We start from the raw sequence: 26,047 nt of genomic DNA, 5'->3' as shown, positions 1-26,047 counted from the left end.
AGAACTTTCTGCCACAGAAATGTGAGGAACATGTGTTTTTTTAGCCAAATTTTGAGGTTTGCAAAGGATTCTGGGTAACAGAACCTGGTCCGAGCCCCGCAAGTCACCCCTCCTTGGATTCCCCTAGGTCTCTAGTTTTCAGGAATGCACAGGTTTGGTAGGTTTCCCTAGGTGCCGGCTGAGCTAGAGGCCAAAATCTACAGGTAGGCACTTCGCAAAAAACACCTCTGTTTTTTTCCAAAATTTAGGATGTGTCCACGTTGCGCTTTGGGGTGTTTCCTGTCGCCGGCGCTAGGCTTACCCACGCAAGTGAGGTATCATTTTTATCGGGAGACTTGGGGGAACACTGGGTGGAAGGAAATTTGTAGCTCCTCTCAGATTCCAGAACTTTCTGCCACAGAAATGTGAGGAACATGTGTTTTTTTAGCCAAATTTTGAGGTTTGCAAAGGATTCTGGGTAACAGAACCTGGTCCGAGCCCCGCAAGTCACCCCTCCTTGGATCCCCCTAGGTCTCTAGTTTTCAGAAATGCACAGGTTTGGTAGGTTTCCCTAGGTGGCGGCTGAGCTAGAGGCCAAAATCTACAGGTAGTCACTTTGCTAAAAACAGCTCTGTTTTCTGTGATATGTCCACGTTGTGTTTTGGGGCATATCCTGTCGCGGGCGCTAGGCCTACCCACACAAGTGAGGTATCATTTTTATCGGGAGACGTGGGGGAACGCTGGGTGGAAGGAAATTTGTAGCTCCTCTCAGATTCCAGAACTTTCTGCCACAGAAATGTGAGGAACATGTGTTTTTTTAGCCAAATTTTGAGGTTTGCAAAGGATTCTGGGTAACAGAACCTGGTCCGAGCCCCGCAAGTCACCCCTCCTTGGATTCCCCTAGGTCTCTAGTTTTCAGAAATGCACAGGTTTGGTAGGTTTCCCTAGGTGCCGGCTGAGCTAGAGGCCAAAATCTACAGGTAGGCACTTCGCAAAAAACACCTCTGTTTTTTTCCAAAATTTAGGATGTGTCCACGTTGCGCTTTGGGGTGTTTCCTGTCGCCGGCGCTAGGCTTACCCACGCAAGTGAGGTATCATTTTTATCGGGAGACTTGGGGGAACACTGGGTGGAAGGAAATTTGTAGCTCCTCTCAGATTCCAGAACTTTCTGCCACAGAAATGTGAGGAACATGTGTTTTTTTAGCCAAATTTTGAGGTTTGCAAAGGATTCTGGGTAACAGAACCTCGTCCGAGCCACACAAGTCACCCCTCCTTGGATTCCCCTAGGTCTCTAGTTTTCAGAAATGCATAGGTTTGGTAGGTTTCCCTAGGTGGCGGCTGAGCTAGAGGCCAAAATCTACAGGTAGTCACTTTGCTAAAAACAGCTCTGTTTTCTGTGATATGTCCACGTTGTGTTTTGGGGCATATCCTGTTGCGGGCGCTAGGCCTACCCACACAAGTGAGGTATCATTTTTATCGGGAGACGTGGGGGAACGCTGGGTGGAAGGAAATTTGTGGCTCCTCTCAGATTCCAGAACTTTCTGCCACAGAAATGTGAGGAACATGTGTTTTTTTAGCCAAATTTTGAGGTTTGCAAAGGATTCTGGGTAACAGAACCTGGTCCGAGCCCCGCAAGTCACCCCTCCTTGGATCCCCCTAGGTCTCTAGTTTTCAGAAATGCACAGGTTTGGTAGGTTTCCCTAGGTGGCGGCTGAGCTAGAGGCCAAAATCTACAGGTAGTCACTTTGCTAAAAACAGCTCTGTTTTCTGTGATTTGTCCACGTTGTGTTTTGGGGCATATCCTGTCGCGGGCGCTAGGCCTACCCACACAAGTGAGGTATCATTTTTATCGGGATACGTGGGGGAACGCTAGGTGGAAGGAAATTTGTGGCTCCTCTCAGATTCCAGAACTTTCTGCCACAGAAATGTGAGGAACATGTGTTTTTTTAGCCAAATTTTGAGGTTTGCAAAGGATTCTGGGTAACCGAACCTGGTCCGAGCCACACAAGTCACCCCTCCTTGGATTCCCCTAGGTCTCTAGTTTTCAGAAATGCACAGGTTTGGTAGGTTTCCCTAGGTGCCGGCTGAGCTAGAGGCCAAAATCTACAGGTAGGCACTTCGCAAAAAACACCTCTGTTTTTTTCCAAAATTTAGGATGTGTCCACGTTGCGCTTTGGGGTGTTTCCTGTCGCCGGCGCTAGGCTTACCCACGCAAGTGAGGTATCATTTTTATCGGGAGACTTGGGGGAACACTGGGTGGAAGGAAATTTGTAGCTCCTCTCAGATTCCAGAACTTTCTGCCACAGAAATGTGAGGAACATGTGTTTTTTTAGCCAAATTTTGAGGTTTGCAAAGGATTCTGGGTAACAGAACCTCGTCCGAGCCACACAAGTCACCCCTCCTTGGATTCCCCTAGGTCTCTAGTTTTCAGAAATGCATAGGTTTGGTAGGTTTCCCTAGGTGGCGGCTGAGCTAGAGGCCAAAATCTACAGGTAGTCACTTTGCTAAAAACAGCTCTGTTTTCTGTGATATGTCCACGTTGTGTTTTGGGGCATATCCTGTTGCGGGCGCTAGGCCTACCCACACAAGTGAGGTATCATTTTTATCGGGAGACGTGGGGGAACGCTGGGTGGAAGGAAATTTGTGGCTCCTCTCAGATTCCAGAACTTTCTGCCACAGAAATGTGAGGAACATGTGTTTTTTTAGCCAAATTTTGAGGTTTGCAAAGGATTCTGGGTAACAGAACCTGGTCCGAGCCCCGCAAGTCACCCCTCCTTGGATCCCCCTAGGTCTCTAGTTTTCAGAAATGCACAGGTTTGGTAGGTTTCCCTAGGTGGCGGCTGAGCTAGAGGCCAAAATCTACAGGTAGTCACTTTGCTAAAAACAGCTCTGTTTTCTGTGATTTGTCCACGTTGTGTTTTGGGGCATATCCTGTCGCGGGCGCTAGGCCTACCCACACAAGTGAGGTATCATTTTTATCGGGATACGTGGGGGAACGCTAGGTGGAAGGAAATTTGTGGCTCCTCTCAGATTCCAGAACTTTCTGCCACAGAAATGTGAGGAACATGTGTTTTTTTAGCCAAATTTTGAGGTTTGCAAAGGATTCTGGGTAACCGAACCTGGTCCGAGCCACACAAGTCACCCCTCCTTGGATTCCCCTAGGTCTCTAGTTTTCAGAAATGCACAGGTTTGGTAGGTTTCCCTAGGTGGCGGCTGAGCTAGAGGCCAAAATCTACAGGTAGTCACTATGCTAAAAACAGCTCTGTTTTCTGTGATGTGTCCAGGTTGTGTTTTGGGGCATATCCTGTCGCGGGCGCTAGGCCTACCCACACAAGTGAGGTATCATTTTTATCGGGAGACGTGGGGGAATGCTGGGTGGAAGGAAATTTGTCGCTCCTCTCAGATTCCAGAACTTTCTGCCACAGAAATGTGAGGAACATGTGTTTTTTTTAGCCAAATTTTGAGGTTTGCAAAGGATTCTGGGTAACAGAACCTGGTCCGAGCCAAACAAGTCACCCCTCCTTGGATTCCCCTAGGTCTCTAGTTTTCAGAAATGCACAGGTTTGGTAGGTTTCCCTAGGTGCCGGCTGAGCTAGAGGCCAAAATCTACAGGTAGTCACTTTGCTAAAAACAGCTCTGTTTTCTGTGATGTGTCCACGTTGTGTTTTGGGGCATATCCTGTCGCGGGCGCTAGGCCTACCCAAACAAGGGAGGTATCATTTTTATCGGGAGACTTGGGGGAACATAGAATAGCAAAACAAGTGTTATTGCCCCTTGTCTTTCTCTACATTTATTCCTTCCAAATATAGGGGTGTGTGTAAAAAAGACATCTATTTGAGAAATTCCATGTAATTCACGTGCTACTATGGTCACCCCGGAATTCAGAGATGTGCAAATAACCACTGCTCCTCAACACCTTATCTTGTGCCCTTTTTGGAAATGCAAAGGTTTTCTTGATAGCTATTTTTTACTCCTTATATTTCAGCAAATGAATTACTGTATACCCGGTATAGAATGAAAACGCACTGCAGGGTGCAGCTCATTTATTGGCTCTGGGTTCCTCGGGTTCTTGATGAACCTACAAACCCTATATATCCCCGCAACCAGAGGAGTCCAGCAGACGTAACGGTATATTGCTTTCGATAATCTGACATTGCAGGGAAAAGTTACAGAGTAAAAAGTAGAGAAAAATTGATGTTTTTTTCACCTCAATTTCAATATTTTTCTTTTTCAGCTGTTATTTTCTGTAGGAAACCCTTGTAGGATCTACACAAATGACCCCTTGATGAATTCAGAATTTTGTCTACTTTTCAGAAATGTTTAGGTTTCTGGGATCCAGCATTGGTTTCATGACCATTCCGGTCACTGACTGGAAGGAGGCTGAAAGCACAAAAAATTGCACAAATGGGGTATGCCCCAGTACAATGCCAAAATTGTGTTGAAAAATTGGGTTTTCGGATTCAAGTCTGCCTGTTCCTGAAAGCTGGGAAGCTGCTGAGTTTAGCACCGCAAACCCTTTGTTGATGCCATTTTCAGGGGAAAAACCACAAGCCTTCTTCTGCAGCCCCTTTTTCCAATTTTTTTGAAAAAAACGAAATTTTCACTGTTTTTTGGCCAATTTCTTGGCCTCCTTCAGGGGAACCCACAAAGTCTGGGTATCTTTAGAATCGCTAGGATGTTGGAAAAAAAGGACGCAAATTTGGCTTGGTTAGCTTATGTGGACAAAAAGTTATGAGGGCCTAAGCGCGAACTGCCCCAAATAGGCAAAAAAAGGCCTGGCACAGGAGGGGGAAAAGGCCTGGCAGCGAAGTGGTTAACCAGATTCTCACAAACACACTAAACAGGTCGCTATGGAACATAAATCCATTAGACACAAATATTAGTTACTTCACCACAGATACATAAACTCTAACTGGGCTTGAATCAATCATAAAGCTCAGTGGTGCAAACAAACAGTCCCTTTTAACCAAATGCCTGGAGGGCATAGCCCTTTAGAAATCACATGACTTATTCACACAACTTGGAATAGAATATCTTTCATCAAGCCTATTGAATTCCTTATCGGTCCTAACATTCCATACAAAAAATAGGCAACAATATGACGCATTCAAACATCAGAGTGAATGCAGATCTTATTAAACACAGGTATACAGTCATAACTACCTCTGTGGTCAAATAGTCCCTCTCAACCAAACTCTTGGAAGGCCTTACAACTTAAAAATCACATGACCAGTCCACAAAACTGTGGTGGCCATCTTGGAACTGAATATCTTTCATAAAATCTAATCAGATACAATAAATGATCAACAATATGGTACACAAAACAAACCTGTATCAGCCAGAGGCCTCTAAAACATCAAAGTTAATGTGGATCCTACTACAAACAGCTATGCAGTCATAGCTACCTCAGTGGTCAAATAGTCCAACTCCTAATACTGAGACCTATGTATGGGGTGTATGTAGAAAAATTCTTAATTTTTCCAGAGACAAATTACACGCTGTTTGAAGATTTATTTATTTATGGAATTTGATTTATAGTTAATCCCAAAATTAATAGTATTTAATATTGCTGAAATATTTGTATGCAAATGATTCCCCATGAACATTGTGTGCTTTGCAGTCCCACTAGTAGCATTTGATTTACAGGCCTTTGGCACCTCCAGTGCACCTTACTAGGGACTTACTAGTAAATCAAATGTGCCAATCATGGAGAAAACCAATCACCAACCCAATTTAGACAGAGAACACTTGCACTTTAGCACTGGTCAGCAGTGGTAAAGTGCCCAGTGTCACGACCTGAACTCTTCTTACCACTGTAATCTGCCAGTCTCTGGGCACCACCTGCTTTCTTGCTTGTTCTGGATTGACCAAGGTAGGGGCGACCCTTTCCAGTAGCCACGGTGCTGCTGATAATAGAACACCAAGCAGGTCGTAACCTCCAGAAGGAGTCCCAGAGGAAAAAACTCAACCTAAGGAAAAACCTCAGATCAAGGAACTCCTGAAAAAGATGTTAAAGAAAAAAGAGAAGCACAAAAATCTGAAACAAAAATTGCAGGCAGAGAAAAACAGGAGAAGTTCAAAATCATAAGATACGGGAGAGAGGAGCACAACCAGAACGGAAGTGTTTGCAATGCAAGGAACAGAGGACCAACTGTGCTTATATACTGACAAACAGGAAGGGACATGAAGGAAGTATTAAAGACACCATCTTGGATTGGGAAAAGCCACCTGAATGTGAATGGGAAAATAGCCATAGTATAAAAAGTAGAGAGCAAAGCATTCAGGGAAGGAAACAAAGATTCCTGGGAAGGAGAAGATATGTCCAAAGAAGAAAAACTGCAAAACTACGAGGGCAAAAAGCAGGTGCAGCGCGAAACAGAGCCCAAAGGGAACATTTCAGATCGTGCTGCGGCCCAAAAAACAGGTTGCAGCCCGAAAAGTGGCCCGCAGCAGAAAATATCCATCCGAGACGCGGACCGCTGATCTGACCGCAGCCCGCAAGTGGGGCGCCACCGGTCTCCACGGCCTCACACCCAGAGCCCAAAAGCCAATAAAACAGGTCAGAAAAGATAGGCGAAAGAAGGTAAAATGTTTGGGGATGACCCTGCAAAAAGGGCCAGGTCTAACAGATGCATGCATATCAAGTGGGCATTTCTGTTCCCCTATCAAATGTCCTGTAGAGATTACAGTTTTTAGAACGTATACATTTTGCTCTTACCAGGTATAGTCTTCATCCACTAGCACAGGGTGTGTAGTACAAAATGTAATGGCAGAATTAATGCAAGCCAACATTTACAGGCCCCTTCCTTAGCAAAAAGTGTGTTTCGTATGAGTTGCTTGAATTACCTTTTCCACCAGGGTTTTTCAATGATTCATTCAGGACCTTCGGGTTCCAAGTAGGTGTGAAGAATCTCTCCTGTGCAGAAAGAGAACAGGATCAATGCTTTACTCTCGGTATTTCTTTCATATGGCTTTATTTTTTTCCTTTTAATGTAATTTGCTAATTTTAAAGTGTGTAATTTATGCTGTTTCCATTTTAGCCATTGATATATGCTGTATACTTAAATGGTAAATTATTTATACATATACTTGAAAAATGTCCTAATTGGGAATCATTGGAGGCAGGTTTAGTTGGATCTCCTTATCCCTCCAGTAACAGATTTGTGCTAGTTGACATGAAGCTGAACTAATTTATAGTATGGTCATTAGCCTGTAAGCATTATATAATTATGCGTTCTGTCGTGTTACACAGGATGCATGCCACTTCTTACATGCTGTTTGCATTATGAGATACAATGTTGAGATTAGCCTTTAACACCTAAAAGCGAATTAGACCAAGGCTAGGTGCAGAGACATTTTAAGGCATGAGCAAAGTGGGCAAATGCCCATGGTCCCCACTTTGCAAAGGACCCCAGGGAAAGTGAACTTTCTCTCTACATGGACGTCAATTCATCAGAATACCAGGGGTAGTGGAAGTGACATCAAATGCCCTTTGACCATGATGGCGTCACAGGATCACTCAATCAATCAACCAATCGATCAGTCAATCAGTCACTATTTGTTAAGTGCGGCTAATCACCCGACAGGGTATCCACACACTTGCAGGTCCTGGAGGCTCATTTGAATGGCCAGGTCTTGTGGGCCCTTCAGAATTCCGGAAGTTAGGTGATGGTCTGGAGTTGAGTGGGGAGTTTGCACACAAAATGGGGGGAAAAGCAAGGAGAAAGCAGTGAAAATGAGGGAAGAGCAAGGAGAAGACACACAAAAAACAGGGGAAAGAGCACGGAGAAAGCAGTGAAAACGAGAGAAAAGCAAGGAGAAGGCACACAAAAAAACAGGGGAAAAAGCAAGGAGACCAGCAAGAATGAGGGAAAAACAAGGATAAGGCACTCAAAAGACAGGAGCAAGAGTGATGCAGCTGCACGTGGAGAGCTGGGACATCACACATCCTTTGACCCAGATGACATCACATGCCATTTGTCAAAGTACAATAAACACTAGCACAATTAAATATTAGATAAAAAATGAAACTAAAACAGACAGAGGAGTAGTCATGTTGCCACTTGAACATTACACAGAGAGCTGCAGAGATATGCTTTGTCCAAGCACAACCATCACACTTGACTTGCAACGTGCATTATTTTTCCTTTATTGAGACACACATCGAGTTGTTATTATCCACAACTATTTAACCTTTCCTACCACTGAGATATCAAAAGAGTTCTTCTAATGCACCTCAATCCTGACATGTACAGCACACTAGTTCAATAGTCCCAAGACATGTGATCCATATGGGTTTTCACTGTCCTTTGGTTTCAAAGTACTGACAGCTGATGAGTTCTAACATCGATACTGTGGCCCAGAGTACATATTTCTAGTAATATCATTATATATTATTAGAGCTCTCACAGTGCATCAGTGCACTGTGGGACCATAGCATCAAAACAAGCAGACAGCTCCTAAAAAGCACCTCAGTCCTGATTTACACCCTGCATAAATATATCAGTATAGAAAGAGCCATAAAGGTCTTACAGCACATATATGTCTCGATTTAAAGTACACCCCAGTATCATAAAACGTTTTTAAAGCACTTCAAAATCAACTTGTTGGTTGCAGGATATGCCAGTACTGATAAAGTCATAGAGCTCTCTCACAGCACATATCTGATGTGTGTGACCTGCAGCACAGAGGATATATTACCAGTAAGACGGCTGCAAGGCTTAATGCAGTTGTACATAAAATTATTTGTGTATGCGTTTGTATGCTATGAACATGCACATTTAAGCAGAAGGCACATTAACTACACAATCTGATTTACTCTTATTGCAGCCTCTTGTATGCAGGTTTCACATAGATCTTTGTCCACATACTCACCCCCCTGACCTACTTGTACTGGAATTTAACTTGTAAACTGCAGGATAACAATTCTTCACAACATGAACAATTTATCTTACGCCCTCAGTAATGGAATTTCAGTGTTTGATGCAGGTCTGTTAAGTGATAAACACTCAGGATGCAAATAAGTAATTGTGTTTATTATAGCTGAGGAGCAAATCTGGACACAGCTTCACGTCCTGTGTCCAGCCTTCAACTGACTCTAGCATCCTAATACAGTTGAATGCTAATATTCCATGGATGCTTGCTAACCAAGCATTCCATGTAACTAAGCAACATAACACATCCCCCTCCTTTTACATTACTAACATACATAGAAATAATAATAATAAAAAATGTACATGCAAATTATAAATGGTGTAGCTATTTATATATTTTACCCAATTAAAATACAATATCATAAGATAATTACTTACTATTGTCAACCATGTAATCTTTTAACCAACCATGAGCGTTCCTTCTCCTTATAGTGTTTTGACTGGGATCCTGGTCTCCTAAGTCTTTTGAGTTGGACCTGTCGTCTGTAATGCTTTGTGTTTTCACATTCCCCCCTTTGTCCCTTTTAAGATTTTCTTGTTCATTTATGGTAAATTCCTGTGTAGAATCCCCTTGGACATTTAGCTCACTATTACCTGGTGTATTAATAGCATCCCTCTTCTCTTTTATTCCAGAAGTACATGGTGTCTCTACTTCATCCTGAAGCCATTCAAACTCACCATGTTTCTTACATTCAATCTTTCTTTCTATTGCTATTCTGTTTAAGTTCCACACCTTGCCATTCCTTAATCTCACAGCATTCTGCAAAACTTCCACCACCTCTTCAGGGTCATAAAATGTACGTACCAATCCCATTTTTTCACATGTACCCAATCTCCAACTTCTGTTCTTGCTGACTTTACTACATGTTTAGCATCATAATATTCTTTACTTTTGTTATGTGCAAGTTGCATTTGATCCCTTTCTTCGTCTTTCAACCAAAATTCTTCCCCTGTACAAAATAACCATCCAGGATTATACTTGGATCTTGGTTTCCTACCTCTCATAATCACAAATGGTGGTAATACAGTAGCATCATTGCAAGTTACACAATATGCCCAAATAGTTTTTCCAATCATATTAACCCAATCCTTATAGCCAACTGAAAGGTACCACTTAACACACAGCTAGATCTTTCCACCACACCATTCCCACTGGGATTATATAAAGAGGTGGTTCTATGCTTTATTCCTAGTTTGTCAAAACATGCTTTGGCTTTTCTAGCTAAAAATTGAACTCCAATATCACTTACTATAGAAGCTGGAATTCCTTTGTACGAGAATGTGTTATCCAGAAATTCTAACACTGAATTGGTATCTGCCTTTTCAACTACTCTAACCACTGACCATCTAGAAAATAAATCAATTAATACTAACAAATATTTTTGCTGTTCACCCACCAGTCCCATAATGTCTATGACAACAGTATCCCATGGCTCCATAGGGAAAACCTGTTACTCATAAGTGGGCATAATGTATGTAATAATTTATCAGCCGTAGAACAGGCACTACACTCCCTTACTTTCCTCTCAATATGTAAATCTGTCCTACGCCACCAGAACAGATTCTTGAAAATCGACTTGGTTCTAACAATACCAGAATGCCCCTCATGGAATAAATCCATGATACTTTCGCGTAGACTTTCGGGGGTGGGTAATCCTTTCTCTTCTTGACAAGGTTCCTTCATTAACTGCCAACTCTGGCCTTATCTCCCAATGTAGTTTAACAGATGGATTTAAGGATTCTTTCCTTGGCCAACCACTCACAACATATATAAGAATTTCTTGTAAAGTCTGGTCTTTCATATATTCATTTTGCCATTCATCCTTGTTGATTGCAGAATAGTCCTGATCATGTATCATTGCCACTTGAAATTCATTCCACTTCTCATCTTCACATTTTTCTAGTATAACAGGTGTTCCATCAAAAAATCAGCAACAACATTATCCTTCCCTGGTGTGTAAATGATATTGTACACAAAGTTTTGCATGCACATACACTTTCTTGCTAGTCTTGAGGAGGCACCAACTGAACCTTCTGTAGTTAAGATTTCAACTAGGGGCTTATGATTGCAACAAATCATACACACCTTATCCCAAACAAATTATTCTAAATGTTCTAATGCCAAAGCACAAGATAACACCTCTCTTTCAATGATTGGGCATTTCTTTTCACAGGGAGACAAAGATATAGATGCATATGCAACTCTATTCTGTCTCCCCAGACTGTCCTTTTGGGATACAACTGCCCCAAGACTCTTGATACTGGCATCAGTAGTGGGATGATGCTATCTGCTGAAGGGTCAAAGCTCTTTAACGCTGTAGAATTAGCAACTTGCAATTTTATGTTTTTAAAATCATCTCCACATTCTGGGGACCACATAAACGTACAGTTTTTCTTCAATAACTGACAAATATTATATGTTTTTTTCTGCAAAATTAGGGATGTACTTAGCGCAAAATTCGACCATTCCATATCCTTGATAGATGGTATAGGTGCATTCTCAATGGCTGTTACCAAGGTTGCCTTTGGTTTAACACCAAATTAATCAATTATATGTTCTAAATAGGTGACATTCTTTTCCACAAACTTACATTTTGAATGTTCTACAGTGAGACGCCTTTCTTCTAATATTCTCAAAAATTCCAAAAAAGCCTAGACTCTTGTTCTTCTTTATTTGAACCAAATACCAGGACATCGTCCTGAAAGAAGGTAACACCTTGAACCTTGTTGAACAATTGGAACATGAGCCTCTGCAATGCAGCAGCTGCTAATGCCATTCCTAAAGGCTTCCTTCTAAATTGGAAGCAACCAAAAGGGGTTTCCTTGATTCATGTGACAAGGAAATTTGATGGTTTGCAGACGATAGGTCTATCGTAGAAAAACATTTAGCATTCTTTAAACATGTAACAATTTTGTGGGAAGAGAAAGCTTATCTATTATGATATTAATATTTCAATTACGCTAATCCACACACAATCTTATTTTCCTGTTGCTGCGCCTGGCTGCCACCAAGGGAGAAATCCAGTCTGCTGCCTCAATAGGTTCAATTATTTCACATGCCACCAACCTTTCAAGTTCCTTAGAGGCCTCATCTCTCACCAGTATAGGTATGTTGTGATTTTTTTACCCTTAGGTACAGCATTATCTTTTAAAAATAATTGTGTTCAACTCCTTTCAGATTGCCCAAATCCTTACTGAACACTGCAGGGAATTGTCTTAGTATTTTGTTGCTCACCGTAATGCCCTCATCCACCACTAAAACGTGTTCCTTACTATTCGGATCTAAAATAATGTGTAACTTTTTCTGGTCAAACCATCCAAGTACTGGTGGACCTGTTTTGGCAACATACAATTTACCTCTATTTTTTCTGTTTTTGAATTTAAATGCAAACCATCTGTACTCCAACATTTCAATCTTTTCACCACTGTATCCCTCTGGATGTATGCCAGGGTTCAATAAATATGCTCCTACTTTTTGTACAAATTATAATTTCCATACCTCATCTTTAATGATGGTGTAAGGTGATCCAGAATCCGCATACATTTTAACACCCACTCCCCAAATCTCCATCCAGCATTCTAGCTTGTTTTTACATACATTTCCATTGATATTTAACACCATGTTACTCTTTACATTCATGCCCAGTTTATTTACATCTGTATCCACTTCCTCTTCTTCACTGCTTAACAAACCACCCTCTGCCTTTATGTCATTAACATATTTAACTTTTCTGTTCCTCCTCCTATATAGTTTTGCAAAGTGGCCTATACTACCACAATTACTGTACTTTAGTTTGGCTGCAGGACTATTTTTACTATAAGCTAAATGGTCTGTATTGTCACTGCTGTAACATCTTGTTAGTTCTTTTACTTGTTTATCTTGCTTGTTCATTTTTACTTTTATTACTATTAGATTTTGAATGTCCTTTCTTCTCTAAACTCACATTCACCTTCCTCACTAATTCATGTTCAACAGTGTCTTGTTTGAGTGCTGTAGCGCATCTACTTGAGATCTCTGCCCTACGTACAATGGCAAGAATATCCTCTAATGAACCACCACCATTCACCCAAAGTCTCTCTTGTATCGCAGGGTTACATGCGTGCATAACGAGTTGATCCCTTATCAATTCATCATGCAAACCTCCAAAATTAAACTCTTGTGCCAATTCTTTTAACTCTGATACATAATTATCTACTGATTCAGATTTACCTTGTTTTCTTTGAAAGTATTTGTGTCTTGTGCGATCCACACATACCTCTGGTGCTAAATGGTTATCCAGATCTAACAGTGCAAGATTATACACATTTATGTCACTATCCATTTGCACTTTAGTCATGTGATTATATACTTTAAGACAATCTGGTCCTAGTGAATGTAATAAAATGATTTTCTTTTGTTCCGGAGCAATTTTGCCTGACTCATCTACTGCATCAATGTAGTTTATGAAGTACGCCTTCCATTCTTGCCACTTCAAGTAAGGCTCTAATCCAGATGACCAAAACGCTCAAGGAGGACTGATGTTGTAATTCTGTGTGGTCATGACGGTTGCCATACAAAGAACGCTATAATTGCCACAAACAGAATTGTAAGAGTAATCAATTATAGGATGGTAATAAATATATGTAAGACAAAAAAAAATCTTCTTACAGTAATTATTCCATACGTTTTAGTCACTCTGTAGAACTTGAAATGACCACATAAAATACGGCAAGTTGCAGGAATACAAAGTGTGCTTGTCGCTGAACTTCCACGGCAACAGTAATGTAGATAATAAATTATGTACATTTATGTACAACTATGTGCCTTTTGTATTCAAAACGGCTGGTTATATAAATATTATGCATGCCTGCCGCTGAATTCTCACAGGCCACGGTAAACATTGTTACATAAATATCAAGCGTGCCTGTTGCTGAATCGCCCAGGCAACCGATAAGATCATCATCGTGCTTTTGATGTAGCTAAATACGAAGTAGCCCAACAGATCAGATGGCCACTAGTGCATTGTTTAACATTGCTTTTCTACGTTGTTTCTAACATGCATGCGCTCATGTCAGGGTTCCACGTCGTCACGTATCTCGGCTGCCCCACGCTTGCATTATTAAAGAAGATTCCAACTGGAATGTAGTAAATTTAGTTCTGGTTATTACCAAAAATGCACTTGTGCGTGGCTGCGCATCAAATATGGAACGCACGCTGACTGCTCAACCGTCAAGGTGTGCTGGATTTCTCTATTAATGGCAGGCGTCTATTTCTCAATGAATTAGTCTTACTTGAGTCTGTATCCAGCGTTGTTGCGTGTAATACACATCCTACACGGTTCTGATTAGTTGGTAATTCTTGAAAATAATGTCTCCAATGCTGCACAGGTCCGGTAACTCATCAGCTCTCTTCACCAGTGTTAAATAATAAACACTCAGGATGGAAATAAGTAATTGTGTTTATTATAGCTGAGGAACCGATCTGTACACAGCTTCACATCCTGTATCCCTCCTTTAACTGACCCTAACATCCTAACACACTTGGCCACTAGCATTCCATGGATGCTTGCTAACCAAGCATTCCATATAACTAAGGCACATAACAAGGTCCTTATAGGTACACCACAAGCAGTGCTTAATTTGAGCCGCTGGTTGCAGGTGGGCCCGCTGACACTCAATTTGGGGACCAGCACTTATTTTTTGTAAGCGATCAAGAGAGAGAAAACACAGAAAAGGGAAAGAAGGAAGAAGATAAAGATGAAAAAACTGTGATAAAGGACAAAGCAGGGATGGAAATAAAATTGAAAGATTGTGATAAGGTGGCAGTGAGTGACTGGTGGGATATTAAAGAGGTATGAGGTGTAATCATACTATGCAGCCTTGGTATTCAGTACCCTGACATTCAGCAGTGTTGGTCACAGGCTTCCCAGCAAAACTGTAGACCTGGCACTTATTCTTTTACAAATAAAGCAGTGACGGCAAGAGCTTTCTAAACCTTTCAATACTAGGATATTAGTGGATGGTTAAAGCCAAGCCTTGCCAGTGCTTAAGTAATGAAACACAGGTGCAATACCATTGTCTCAAAATTATTCCACACCCACATTTTCACTTTCTTCTCCTTCTCTCGTTTTAACTGTGATAAAATATCTGGACCGCCTGACACCATTACTCTAAAAGTGACTTCAAGTGCAATTTATGTGTGATGCATGGTTATTTATTCAAATTAAATGAACAATTTAGTTAGCCAGGGTATTTGGTCTAGGAAACAAGGCAATACCAAGCCATGATGTTGCGTGAGATGACTGAGCAAGGGAGGTTTGTTGAGGTTCACCACCCAAAGAAATGTTTGATAAAATGTGGCAACATACTAGATTTTACATCACAGTTTGGCAAAGACACTGACACTTATAACAAAGGACATGATGTCACAGTGCACCGTGACCTCCAGTGATGATGACACCATGAAGGAGTGCCTTGACAATATGATGAATAATAATCATAAATATTTTAGTTACAAAGGCAAATAGTTAAAACATTGCACACTGAAGATGGCCTCCAGAGAGGAAATGGGACTCCTCACTGGAGAGCAGGGTAAGAGAGGGGAGCAGGAAGTGTCTCAATGCCAGTTCAGAGAATGGAGGAGCACACTGCCATGGTCTATGTCAGAATCCAGCTCCTAGGAAGAGTATCACATTTTAGACCAAACAGAGAGAAACACTTTTGGTGGCAGAAAGAACAAGAGTGGCCACACAGAAAGATACAATGGTAAAGGACGGGAAAGCAAAGAGGAGGGGAAATAGTTTGCTCAGTTTACTGGGCTAGTCATGTGCACTGCATTTTGTCTCCTCCACAAAGCAATGGTTTCTGCACAGCTTTTAGGGTGGATGAGGAACTATGAAACCAATAGTGAAACAGTGCATTGTGGAGAGTTCAGTTTTGGTTGCAACATGCCATAGCCAACTAATGAGCAGCAAGGTGTCTGTGAGTGGACCACACTAACTACTCACTATCCCACAGCCATTCTTATTTTTGCAGTCACAGATACCTGTGTAGCTCAAGCATCCACATAGACTGTAGCCAGTATATTTCTCCTATGCAGCCATCATAGGCAGGTTGGCTTTCTGTTTTCCAACAGGCTATGCAAAGTGGGTACAAAAGTGTATTCCTTTCGCTACCTTATTATAAAGTCAAACATGTGCATGAAAAGTAAAATTGGTTATTAAGACAGCAGGTATTATAAGAAGCTTAGTCGTCAACATCCTTTCTACAGACTGTCCTCAGATTTGCAATGAGAACATTATGTTAATAACATTTTAAGGATAAAGAAGTCAAGAATGCGCTATAGAGAATGATGCTACAAAAAGAACCAACATTAAATGATGCAGGGGTGAATGGGGGATGCATGGGATCACTAAAAGCAAAAGAAGAAAAAGGAAAAAGTATATAACATGTCTACTATATGATAGCCTTACTACTTAAATGTAACAAGTGGATCAGGGAACACTGAAGGTATATGTTTGGATCTTGGGGTTAAACGTTCAGTTGCAGTGCTATGAAATATTTACTCTTGTGTTTTACATCACCAAGTCCTTTTAGAGAAGCTCTCAGTTATTTAATCAGACAGATACTCTCACATAAACAGACACTAACCCACAAGCTTGCAGACAACATACATTTAAAAGCACTTTTTTTTACTTACTTCAGCTGCTAGGGAACGCTATATTCCAGCTAGTCGTACCCCATTTTGTATTACACTAATAGTGACTAATGAAAAACTATTCACTATTAGTGTAATACAAACGTTGAAAGAAAACAGAGTGGAGTCCCAACCAATGTCCATAAGGGCGAGCTGCCACTGTGTTCCTGGCACTCATTTCGCCACCTCTGAGGCCAGAAGTCTCTAAGACAGTGTCAGGGGTTGCAAAGTGCAAATCAGGGGTCGCAGCTGTGACCCCTGGCGACCCCTAAATGATGTCCATGCCAGCCTCCTTTAAAACAAGCTTTTTGCTTGCAGAATCCACCTTTTAAAACACATTTTTCTTCATAGCATTGCCTACTTCATTGTATATCACCTCTTTATAGCACATCTCATCTGTACAGCACCCCTGTCTAGTGAACCATCTCTCTCGCTGGCAAAGCACCTCTGTCATCAAAAGTACCTTTCTGCTGTAAAGCACCTCACTCTTGTAAAACACCGCTGTCATGTAAACCACCTCTTTCTTGTAAAGCACACCCCTTCACTAAAACACCCCTTTTGCCTAAAGCACCTCACTTCCCCTGACACACCCCTCTTCGGGGCCAGGCAGAAAATAGGCTTAAGCACCAGAATAAATGTGGCATCTATAAGCTTGACCGATTACTGTAAAATTGGCCAATGTTTGAAAATTGGGGCAACTTTGAACTTGTAATATTAGTGGTAAGATCAGCAAAATCAACAGTGGAAACTGGCCAAGCAGACCATAAAAACAGGCCCACAAAGAGCTAAAAGAAAACACAGCCCACACAATGACCTGTCAAACCAGCCCTTCTGGCACTGCTGGAAAGCACTCCCCTGTAATGCACCTTTCTCCTCTCAAGGATCACCTCTTGTATAGCTTTCTTTGTGTCTAGTGCACCAGTCTCCTATAATGTACCCTAATCCTGAAAAGTACACGTACTGTAGAGCTTACACCCTGTGAAGCACTGTTTCAGTAAATAATGCCTCTTGTGTAAAGCAGGCCTCTTCTCTAAAGCACCTACATCCTTTTGGTAAAGCACGTCTGTCTTAAAACACATTTGTGCCCTGTTAATGCCACTCTTTTGTAATACATTCCACATTTGTAAAGTACACCCGCTGTAATGCACACGCCCTGTGAGGCACCTTTTCTGTAAATAATCTCTTGATTAAAGCACCCCTCTCCGGTAAAACACCTCTGGTTGGTAAAGTACCTCTGTTTTAAAAAGCAATCTTCACCTCTAAAGCACTCCTCTTCTGTAATGAGGCCGTAAAGGATACAATTGCGTAGGTTCCAAGCCACACATGATTAACAGGCACCAGTGTTTCGTAGACCTGAGTTTGTTCCTTCCTGATGTGGCCATTTATTTACCTGGGTTCCAGTCTGAGAGAGTGGTCATTTTCTCACTGAGCAGCATCTGTGGTCACATTTGGAAGCACTAGGCAGGGTGGAGGGCGGATTCTTCTATATGTTATCAGTAACTCACCTGTGGGCCTGTCTTAGACTGGGCTGCACATAGGCAGTGTAGAAACTTTGTTCAGAATGAGTCTTCCATCATTAAATTGGTTGACATGACCCCTGAAGAGAGCCGCGCACGCCCACAGGCAGAGCCTGCCTAGGTTGTTAGAATTTTGTAACAATTGCACCTGGTCCACATTTAGAACCAACGGCAGCAGATCTGGAAATGGACCTGGCAACAAGGTCCTCCTGCGCTCTGTGTGCATGGCTTTGCAAGTTAAGTGGCCAAAAACATCTGCCTTCTTATTTTGATTTCAGCTACAATCATAGAAACAAAATGTGAAAGTGTATTTATTGTATTTCCCTACCTAGTATTTTCCGCTTGAGCTTCTATTACTTTTTCTTGTCTCTGAAGAAGTTCAGAGATAAATCTCCTAATGAGCATAAGACAACCTGTTTACATAAAATGATTTCGGAGCAGGCTTCCCTACCTTATGTCTCCATTGGCTTCCCAGACCCCTCTGTGGAGAAAGAAACAATGTGTACACTGCCATGTGACTTGAGCAGCAATGTTGTGGTGTTTCAGGCGATTAGCAACAGTCATTTCATTCTTGGAGTAATGAATGTAAACAGGGTCCATCCCCGTTCTAAATCCATATCTGATGCGCTGCCCCTGCCTCCGCTGTGGCCAGTGGTCGCAAAGGGCATACTGCGACTTCTGGAGACCCCTAAATGACGTCCATGTCTCTCTAGCTTACTTCTAATTCATTTTGTATTTTAATCCTTAGCATATGTCAATATTGTATGGCAATATAGGGCTTGAGTTAGCAAAAAAGTATTAATACAATGTAGAGTTGTTTTAAACAGGGGCCCCGAAAAATATCACTTGCCCTGGTCCCCCAAAATACCAAAGCTAGGGGGACGGAGTCAGGCACCAAGGAAGATGGTGGCTAGACATGGAAATGTGCCAGAATAAATTTTTTCTGAACTCCAAGCAATAAATAAAACAAGATAAAGATGTCAGAAGCAGTGAGGACACAGTGGGGTTTATTGCTTGGAGGCAAATCACTCTGTAACTGAAGTTAAAGCTTAAGGAAACGTCCATCTGAAAATAAATTAAGGTGAACTGCTCCCTTTCGTTTTTCTGTTTTTTTTTTGTTCTTTCTCTTTTATTGATCACAGACTTTTACTGGAAAGGGGAATGAAAATTGGAAAGTTATATTAATATTTTCTAGTGAAATAGATGGCTTTTAGGTGATCCTGAAGACTGAATAATTACTTGTGGAATCGAGCAAAGAACAAACAAATCATATTGCAGAGCACATAGGTTAAGTTAACTGCACTTGCTACTATTTAAATGATTCTTGGGCACCCATAATTTTTTTTCTCCAGTTAATATAAACAAGAAAAGGTTGATTTTGAGGAATCCCTTCTTCTTTTTTTTCTTCTGTTATGAATAGCCCGAACTATGTTAAAATACTTTGAGCATTGAAAACAAGTTGCACTCTCTAATTGAGAGATCCCTCAAGTCTGCATCATTAATGGGAATTTAGGAAATTGAAAAGAGAATAGAAAAATGAAAAACAAAGTGTGTGGTTACTAAAGGAAATGACTCCTGTGTCTTCAGACCATAAACAAATCACCTGATACTGGATGAAGCCTGGAGGAAGAATAAAAGATATTTCTCATGTCAGAATCTAAAGCGGTAAAACAATTATCATATAGGACAGATCTGTTACCTAAATCTGGTGCCACTGACTTAAAGTGTAAAATGGCTGAATCTACCGAACTACCTTCCTCAGCTATGGACACAATACTGAAATAACTACTAGATATAAAATCCTCAATTACGTCTGTAAATAATGCAGTCTCTGCAAATACCATGGAAATTCAAGGATTAAGAAGTGAAATTACTAAATTTCATTCCCGTATGCAGACAATAGATAGTCGCATTACGGATATTGAGTCTCATCTCGATAAGACGCTTGACACAAGTCATGGTATCTGGTATTTGTAGCAGAAAATGATTGACTTAGAAGACCGCAGTAGGAGGAACAATTTTAGGCCCCAATTTACACTAGCTTTGCACTGAATTAGCATCATTTTTTTTAACGCTAATTCAGCACAAATCTAACTCCATATTTATACTTTGGTGCTAGACTCATCTTCATACACACATGTCCGTACACATGCACACATCCCACCACCCGTCCCCACACTCACATACACCCCCCACACCCCTTCACGCATGCATGCATACACATACACTCCCATTCAGCATACACATACATGCACTCAGACACACCCACTCACTCCCATTCATCAACACAGACACCCCTATTCACGCGCACATACATGCACGCATTCAGCATCCCCCTCGGCAAATATGCACACACGCACCCAAACACACAGACGCCCACTTACCTCCGCAGTCGAGGGGGACGTCCGGGAGGGGATGGGTCCTCGCGGTCTTCCCTTGCTGCCATCACCACGCCAGCAGGACTCCTCCAAGCCATATTACCGCTTGTAATATGGCAGGAGTCCTGCTGGCGTGGCGGTGGCGGTGCCGGTGAGGGACCCGACTCTGCAGCGCCGACTACCAGCACAACTGCGGGCTACTTTCCGCCTCAATAATGGTGGAACGCAGCCAGCACCCGTAAAATGTCAGTCTGCTGACTGCCAGCACTGGTGGTCGTCTGGTGGGATTGGTCTTTACCGGCCAGTGAAATTAACCGCCAAAGTCAAAATGAGGGCCATAATGTTTCTTCATGTAAAGCACCTTGAGCAAAACTAAGCTTATGTCAAGATGTGGAACAATTTCTTGAAGAAAATGAGAATTCACTTACAAATGTTGATACACTTTGGGGAGCTGACAAAGCAGTAATTAGAGGTATGATCATAAGAGCCTCATCTAAAACAATTAAATACTGAGAGGTTATCCTTGGAAAAAGAGTTTATATAACTTACAAACAATTATAATAAAACCAAATCTCCCGAGATTTTAAAGAAAATACTTTCAGTTAAATTTAAACGTAACAATCTATACATCTCATGCTGAAAAATGTCTCTTTTTAATTCGTCAATGCAATTATGAAAGGTGGGAGCAAGCTGGAAGACTTTTAGCATATCAATTACGCCAACAAGAATCCTCCAGAACGATATCTGCTATTAAAAATCCTTCTGGCAACTTATTTACACTACCCTCTGATATACTGACACAATTCCAGATCTATTATGAAACACTCTATACATCGTTACAGTATATAGATACTAAAGAGGAAGTCGATTTTTTCATCAATTTAAATATTCCAAGATTATCTCAAGAACAGAAAAATTGTCTTGAAGGGGAAATAACAGTAAAAGAAATTACAAAAGCTATTGATTGTTTCGCTACCAGCAACGCTCCCGGAGAAGATGGCTTTCCTATTGAATTTTATAAGATTACTAAAACTCATATAACCCCATTGTTACAAACTTTCTTTAATGAAGCATTAAAAAAAGGACACTTCTCTCCAGAATGTTTGCGAGCATGTATCACTAATTTTCTTAAGCCTGGCAAAGATCCACTAGAATGTTCTAGCTACAGACCTATTTCATTGATAAATTCTGACATTAGAATGTTGGCAAAAATACTTGGGATTCGTTTTAATTCAGTTATTACATCACTTATTTACCCATCTCAAGTCAGTTTTGTCCCATCCCTTTCCTCTTCAAATCATCTTCAAACAATTTTACACTTACTTTGGCAACAACAAAATAGAAGAAAACTTGATATTGTCGCTAGATGCAGAAAAAGCTTTTGATAGAGTGGAAAGGGGATATTTATTCTGAACTATGGATAGAATGGGATTTGGAACAGATTTTATTACGTTAACCAAAGGAATGTATCATTCCCCAACTGCTGCAGTTATATGCAATGGCTTTATATCTTACTACTTTACAATTTTTTGTGGTACTAGACAAGGATGTCCACTCTCTCCATTGTTGTTTCTTCTTGCTTTAGAACCATTAGCTATAGCAATCAGACAAAATATCAATATAAAAGGTATTGTAATCCCTACGGAGGATGTAAAATCTTTTTATTATACCGATGATCTATTACTGACACTATCAAAACCGGATTCTTGGGCTAATACTTTGTTTTCCATTCTAAATCACTTTTTGAAGTTTTCTGGGTATAAAATGAATTGGTCTAAATGTGAAGGACTACCAATAAACACAGTACTACACTGCATCCCTAGGTAAGTTTCCTTTTAATTGGAGATCTTCTCAACCTAAAAATCTTGGGATGTTACTTATCCCTGGGCTGAAGAATGTGATGATGGATATTCGGAATCCTATTGTAGATAAACTTGAACAGGATTTTATACGATGGTCTCAATTAAATCTTTCATTATGGGGTAGAGTACAAATGATTAAAATGATTAGTATGTTTGTAATAATCATAAAATAAACATCATATCAGACACAAAATAATTCCCTGAAATCATTCTTGCAATTGCAGGAGACATACCGTCTTCCAAATTTACAGTTTAATTATTGTATTATCGTCCATTTTAAATGCCATAACAGACTCCTGTTATGGACCTTATTATGCATTCATCTATCACTCACTATATTCTCACATGGAAAAAATTCAAAGGTACTGTATCTGGTTTATATTCCATATTAATTGATAGATCCTTCTCAATTGATACGTCAGATAACTTCAAAACTTTTTGGTCCACATGACTTAATACTACCTTTTCGGACAAAGCCTGGACTAAACTTTTAGAAAATTATAATCAAGCTCTTTGAGACATGAGATTGAAATGTAATTACTTTAAAATACTTATTCACTGGCATTGGTCACCGGCCAACCTTTACTCTGCCAAACTTAGCCCAATTCCAATTGTTGGAGATGTCAGCAAATCAATTGCCATATTGTGCATGTCTTATGGGAATGCCCTGAGATTCATCCTTTCTGGACACAAATAGTAAGCTATTTAAAGACATTGGCCCTCATTACGAGTCTGGCGGAGCTGCCACGGTCAGACCGCTGACACTGCCAGATTGGCACCAGTCGATAGCCTGGCGGTCTCGGAAGTTGTAATCCACCAAGGTGGCGCTACATGCAGTGCTGCCCTGGGCTTTACGACTCCCCAATCCGCCAGCCTATTCATGACGGTTGGACTGCCAGGGAAAGGCTGGCGGGATGGGGGGTGTCGGGCCCCATGGGGGCCCCTGCACTGCCCATGCACATGGCATGGGCAATGGAGGGTACCCCATGGACAGCCCCGTTGTGCTTTCCACTGCCTGAATTATAAAGCTGTCAGGTGCTGCTGCATCCGCTGCCCCGCCACATTGCCATTGGCTCGATTACGAGCAAGTGTCAATGTTAAGACCCTGTTTCCCACTGGGCTGGTGGGCAGAAATGCTGTTTCTGCCCGGCGGCCCAGCAGGAAACTTGTAATAGGGCCGGCGGTGTTTTGGCCGCACTGGCAGTCAGATGGCGGTACGAGTTTGGTGGGCGGACTCTGCCGCCCGCCAAACTCATAATGAGCGCCTTAATGAACTGATATTGTCTCTCTTTTGCCCCCATTGTCCTTATTACACAATACCTTTAATTTAAAAAGGACCTCTCCACAGGTATTTAGATGGTTATCTACAGCTCTTAGTCTGGCTAAAGTTAACATATTATGTTTTTGGAAATCTAATGTTTTACCAACGATTCAATTTTGGTTGAAAGATATGTTTGAAGTTGCGCAATTTGAAAGAGTGATAAACAAACTGAATGATAATTTCACTCAATTTGATGCTATTTGGGGGTTCTTTTTTAAAATAGTTGTATTTCTCTTTTTGTGAATCTCCTCATATTGTTGTGTTATATGACGACTTCTTGAACTTTTTCTTTTTATAGAATGTAGTGAACAAACTCTTACATAATTTTCTTAACACTTGATTAAGTATTATTCTTTACCTCTGCAAAATTAATATGTGAACAGGATTTCTCCCTCTTTTTCCCCTAATAATTAGTTATTATGTCCTCTTTTTTCCTTTCTATTATTCATTATGGAATGATTATGGAAATTCATTATCGGTACACTTATGTTTTAATTATTCGGTGTGTGTTTTTATTTTAGTTCATATGTTTTTTTTGTTTTCAAAAATGTCATAAAGAATTGAAACACAAAATACCAAAGATAGCAATGGATAGGAGAACTGTTTTGCAAGATGAGGCTTTTGTTCTAACCTGTGAACCTCTATATTTATGAGCCTTACAGTTGTCTTCTATTTCAGGCGCTCGTGTGATTGCCACAGACCTGCCAGAGCTGCTTGGAAACTTACAGCACAATGTGACCCGGAACACAAAACAAAAATGCAAGCACCAACCAGAAGTTAAAGAACTTACCTGGGGCATGGATTTAGAGAAAAAGTTTCCAAGGTCCTCTTATCACTTTGACTACATTATTGCAGCAGATGTGGTATACTCTCACCCCTACCTGGAGGAGCTCCTGATCACTTTTGATCACTTGTGCCAGGACAACACAGTCATACTCTGGGCCATGAAATTTAGGTTGGATAGGGAAAACACATTTGTGGACAGATTCGGAGCGATATTTGATCTACAAGTGATTTACGATCTCCCAAGTCTGAACATAAAGCTTTATAAAGCCATGAAGAAAAACAAGATTATTGGCTGATGGTTGTTTTACAGGTAGCTTCTAAATTAAAAATCATGGAATCAAACAAGATAATGAAATGAACAGATAACGAGTAAGTGGGACAAACAAATGACAACGAACATTGTTGGTAAATAATAGAAAAGTCAAGAAAAGATACTGATCTTGGAGAAAACAGTTTATTGATATCAAAATTTATACACTTTTCAGATTTTTGTAAATGCTTTATTGAACATGCATTTGTTACAGGCGTGTGTCTTGTAGTTGCCCTTTAAGTGTACCTTGTGAAAAATTCTGTGTTGTATTTGGAATGGTGTAATGTGCATTCTTGCTTCAGATCCACAATCTTTTTGTTTTGATTGCCATGCTATTTTGCTGTGACTAAGAAAGGTTTAACTGCATCACACATGTTATTGTACCATTGTTCTTGGAACTAGTACACTCCATTATCTGTTTCCATTCCTATGTCAAGTAATTAATCAACACCTTACCCTACCACTTCAATCACAGGATGGAGCCTTTATGGTAGAACAACACTCTGTTTTAAAGAAGATCTACTCCCATGACATTCATGGAAAAGTGGTTATCAGGACCGAAGTCAAACAACCTAAAAACCATAAATCATCCGCTTCCTGCCTGGGAAGTGGCCCATGACCATCAAAGCAGGTTAAATTGCAATTGAAAACTATGGAGCCCTCTAATGTCAGCTGAATGGAGTGGGTCAAATAAAAATTGATGTCTTGTGTTCTACGACAAAGCCTGCCTAAATAACTTAAATGTGAATATGTCTGACATGTTGGATCAACTAAAATAATTTCCCTGTCACCGTTTTGGATCTTGAATAATTTACCATACCTCTAAAATCATCAATTGTGAAACTGCTACCTTGTGTCGTCCTGTATATTGAAAATCACAAGAGAGACAGGGGCGTAATGCAGGCCTGGCAGTCCCTGTGGTACAGTGAGAGGCCCTTCCCCAACACCCCAGGGGGCCCCCAACCCTTCAATGGGGCACTATTCAACCCAAGGTCAATGAATATCTGTGAGATAATGACTAATTGGTCCCTCACAACATTCCACGGGTAGCTCCATCATTTTCTGTTACACTACTGAAGAGAGAGAACAGGAGCGGACAGAGGGCTATAGTTGTAAACTTGTCCCTAATGCAGTACAATTCAAGTACTTAAGTGGGGATGGAAGGATGCACTTCAACAGCCAATCACATTAGGTGAGAGATGAATATTTTATTGGAACTAGCCAACATGGTATTGATAAAGTCTCAAGACAATGGCTGAAAGAGTCTGGTCGAAGAAAGACAGTGG

General features: G+C 40.9%; 1 protein-coding gene across 1 annotated transcript in view; it reads left to right on the top strand.

Moving 5' to 3' along the window:
* LOC138250112 (protein-lysine methyltransferase METTL21E-like) overlaps window positions 1-25,551 on the top strand; it is a 194,715-nt gene extending 169,164 nt beyond the window's left edge. The window contains exon 5 of the mRNA XM_069204558.1: window positions 24,344-25,551. Within this exon, the coding sequence (XP_069060659.1) occupies window positions 24,344-24,747 (404 nt within the window). The 3' untranslated portion in view covers window positions 24,748-25,551. The remainder of the gene's footprint in view (window positions 1-24,343) is intronic.
* Window positions 25,552-26,047: the final 496 nt, after the last annotated feature.

The sequence above is a fragment of the Pleurodeles waltl genome, chromosome 8 (assembly GCF_031143425.1).
Source record: "Pleurodeles waltl isolate 20211129_DDA chromosome 8, aPleWal1.hap1.20221129, whole genome shotgun sequence".
NCBI lineage: Eukaryota > Metazoa > Chordata > Amphibia > Caudata > Salamandridae > Pleurodeles > Pleurodeles waltl.
Note: the sequence above shows the minus strand (reverse complement) of the source record. Positions and strands in the feature narration are given on the sequence as shown.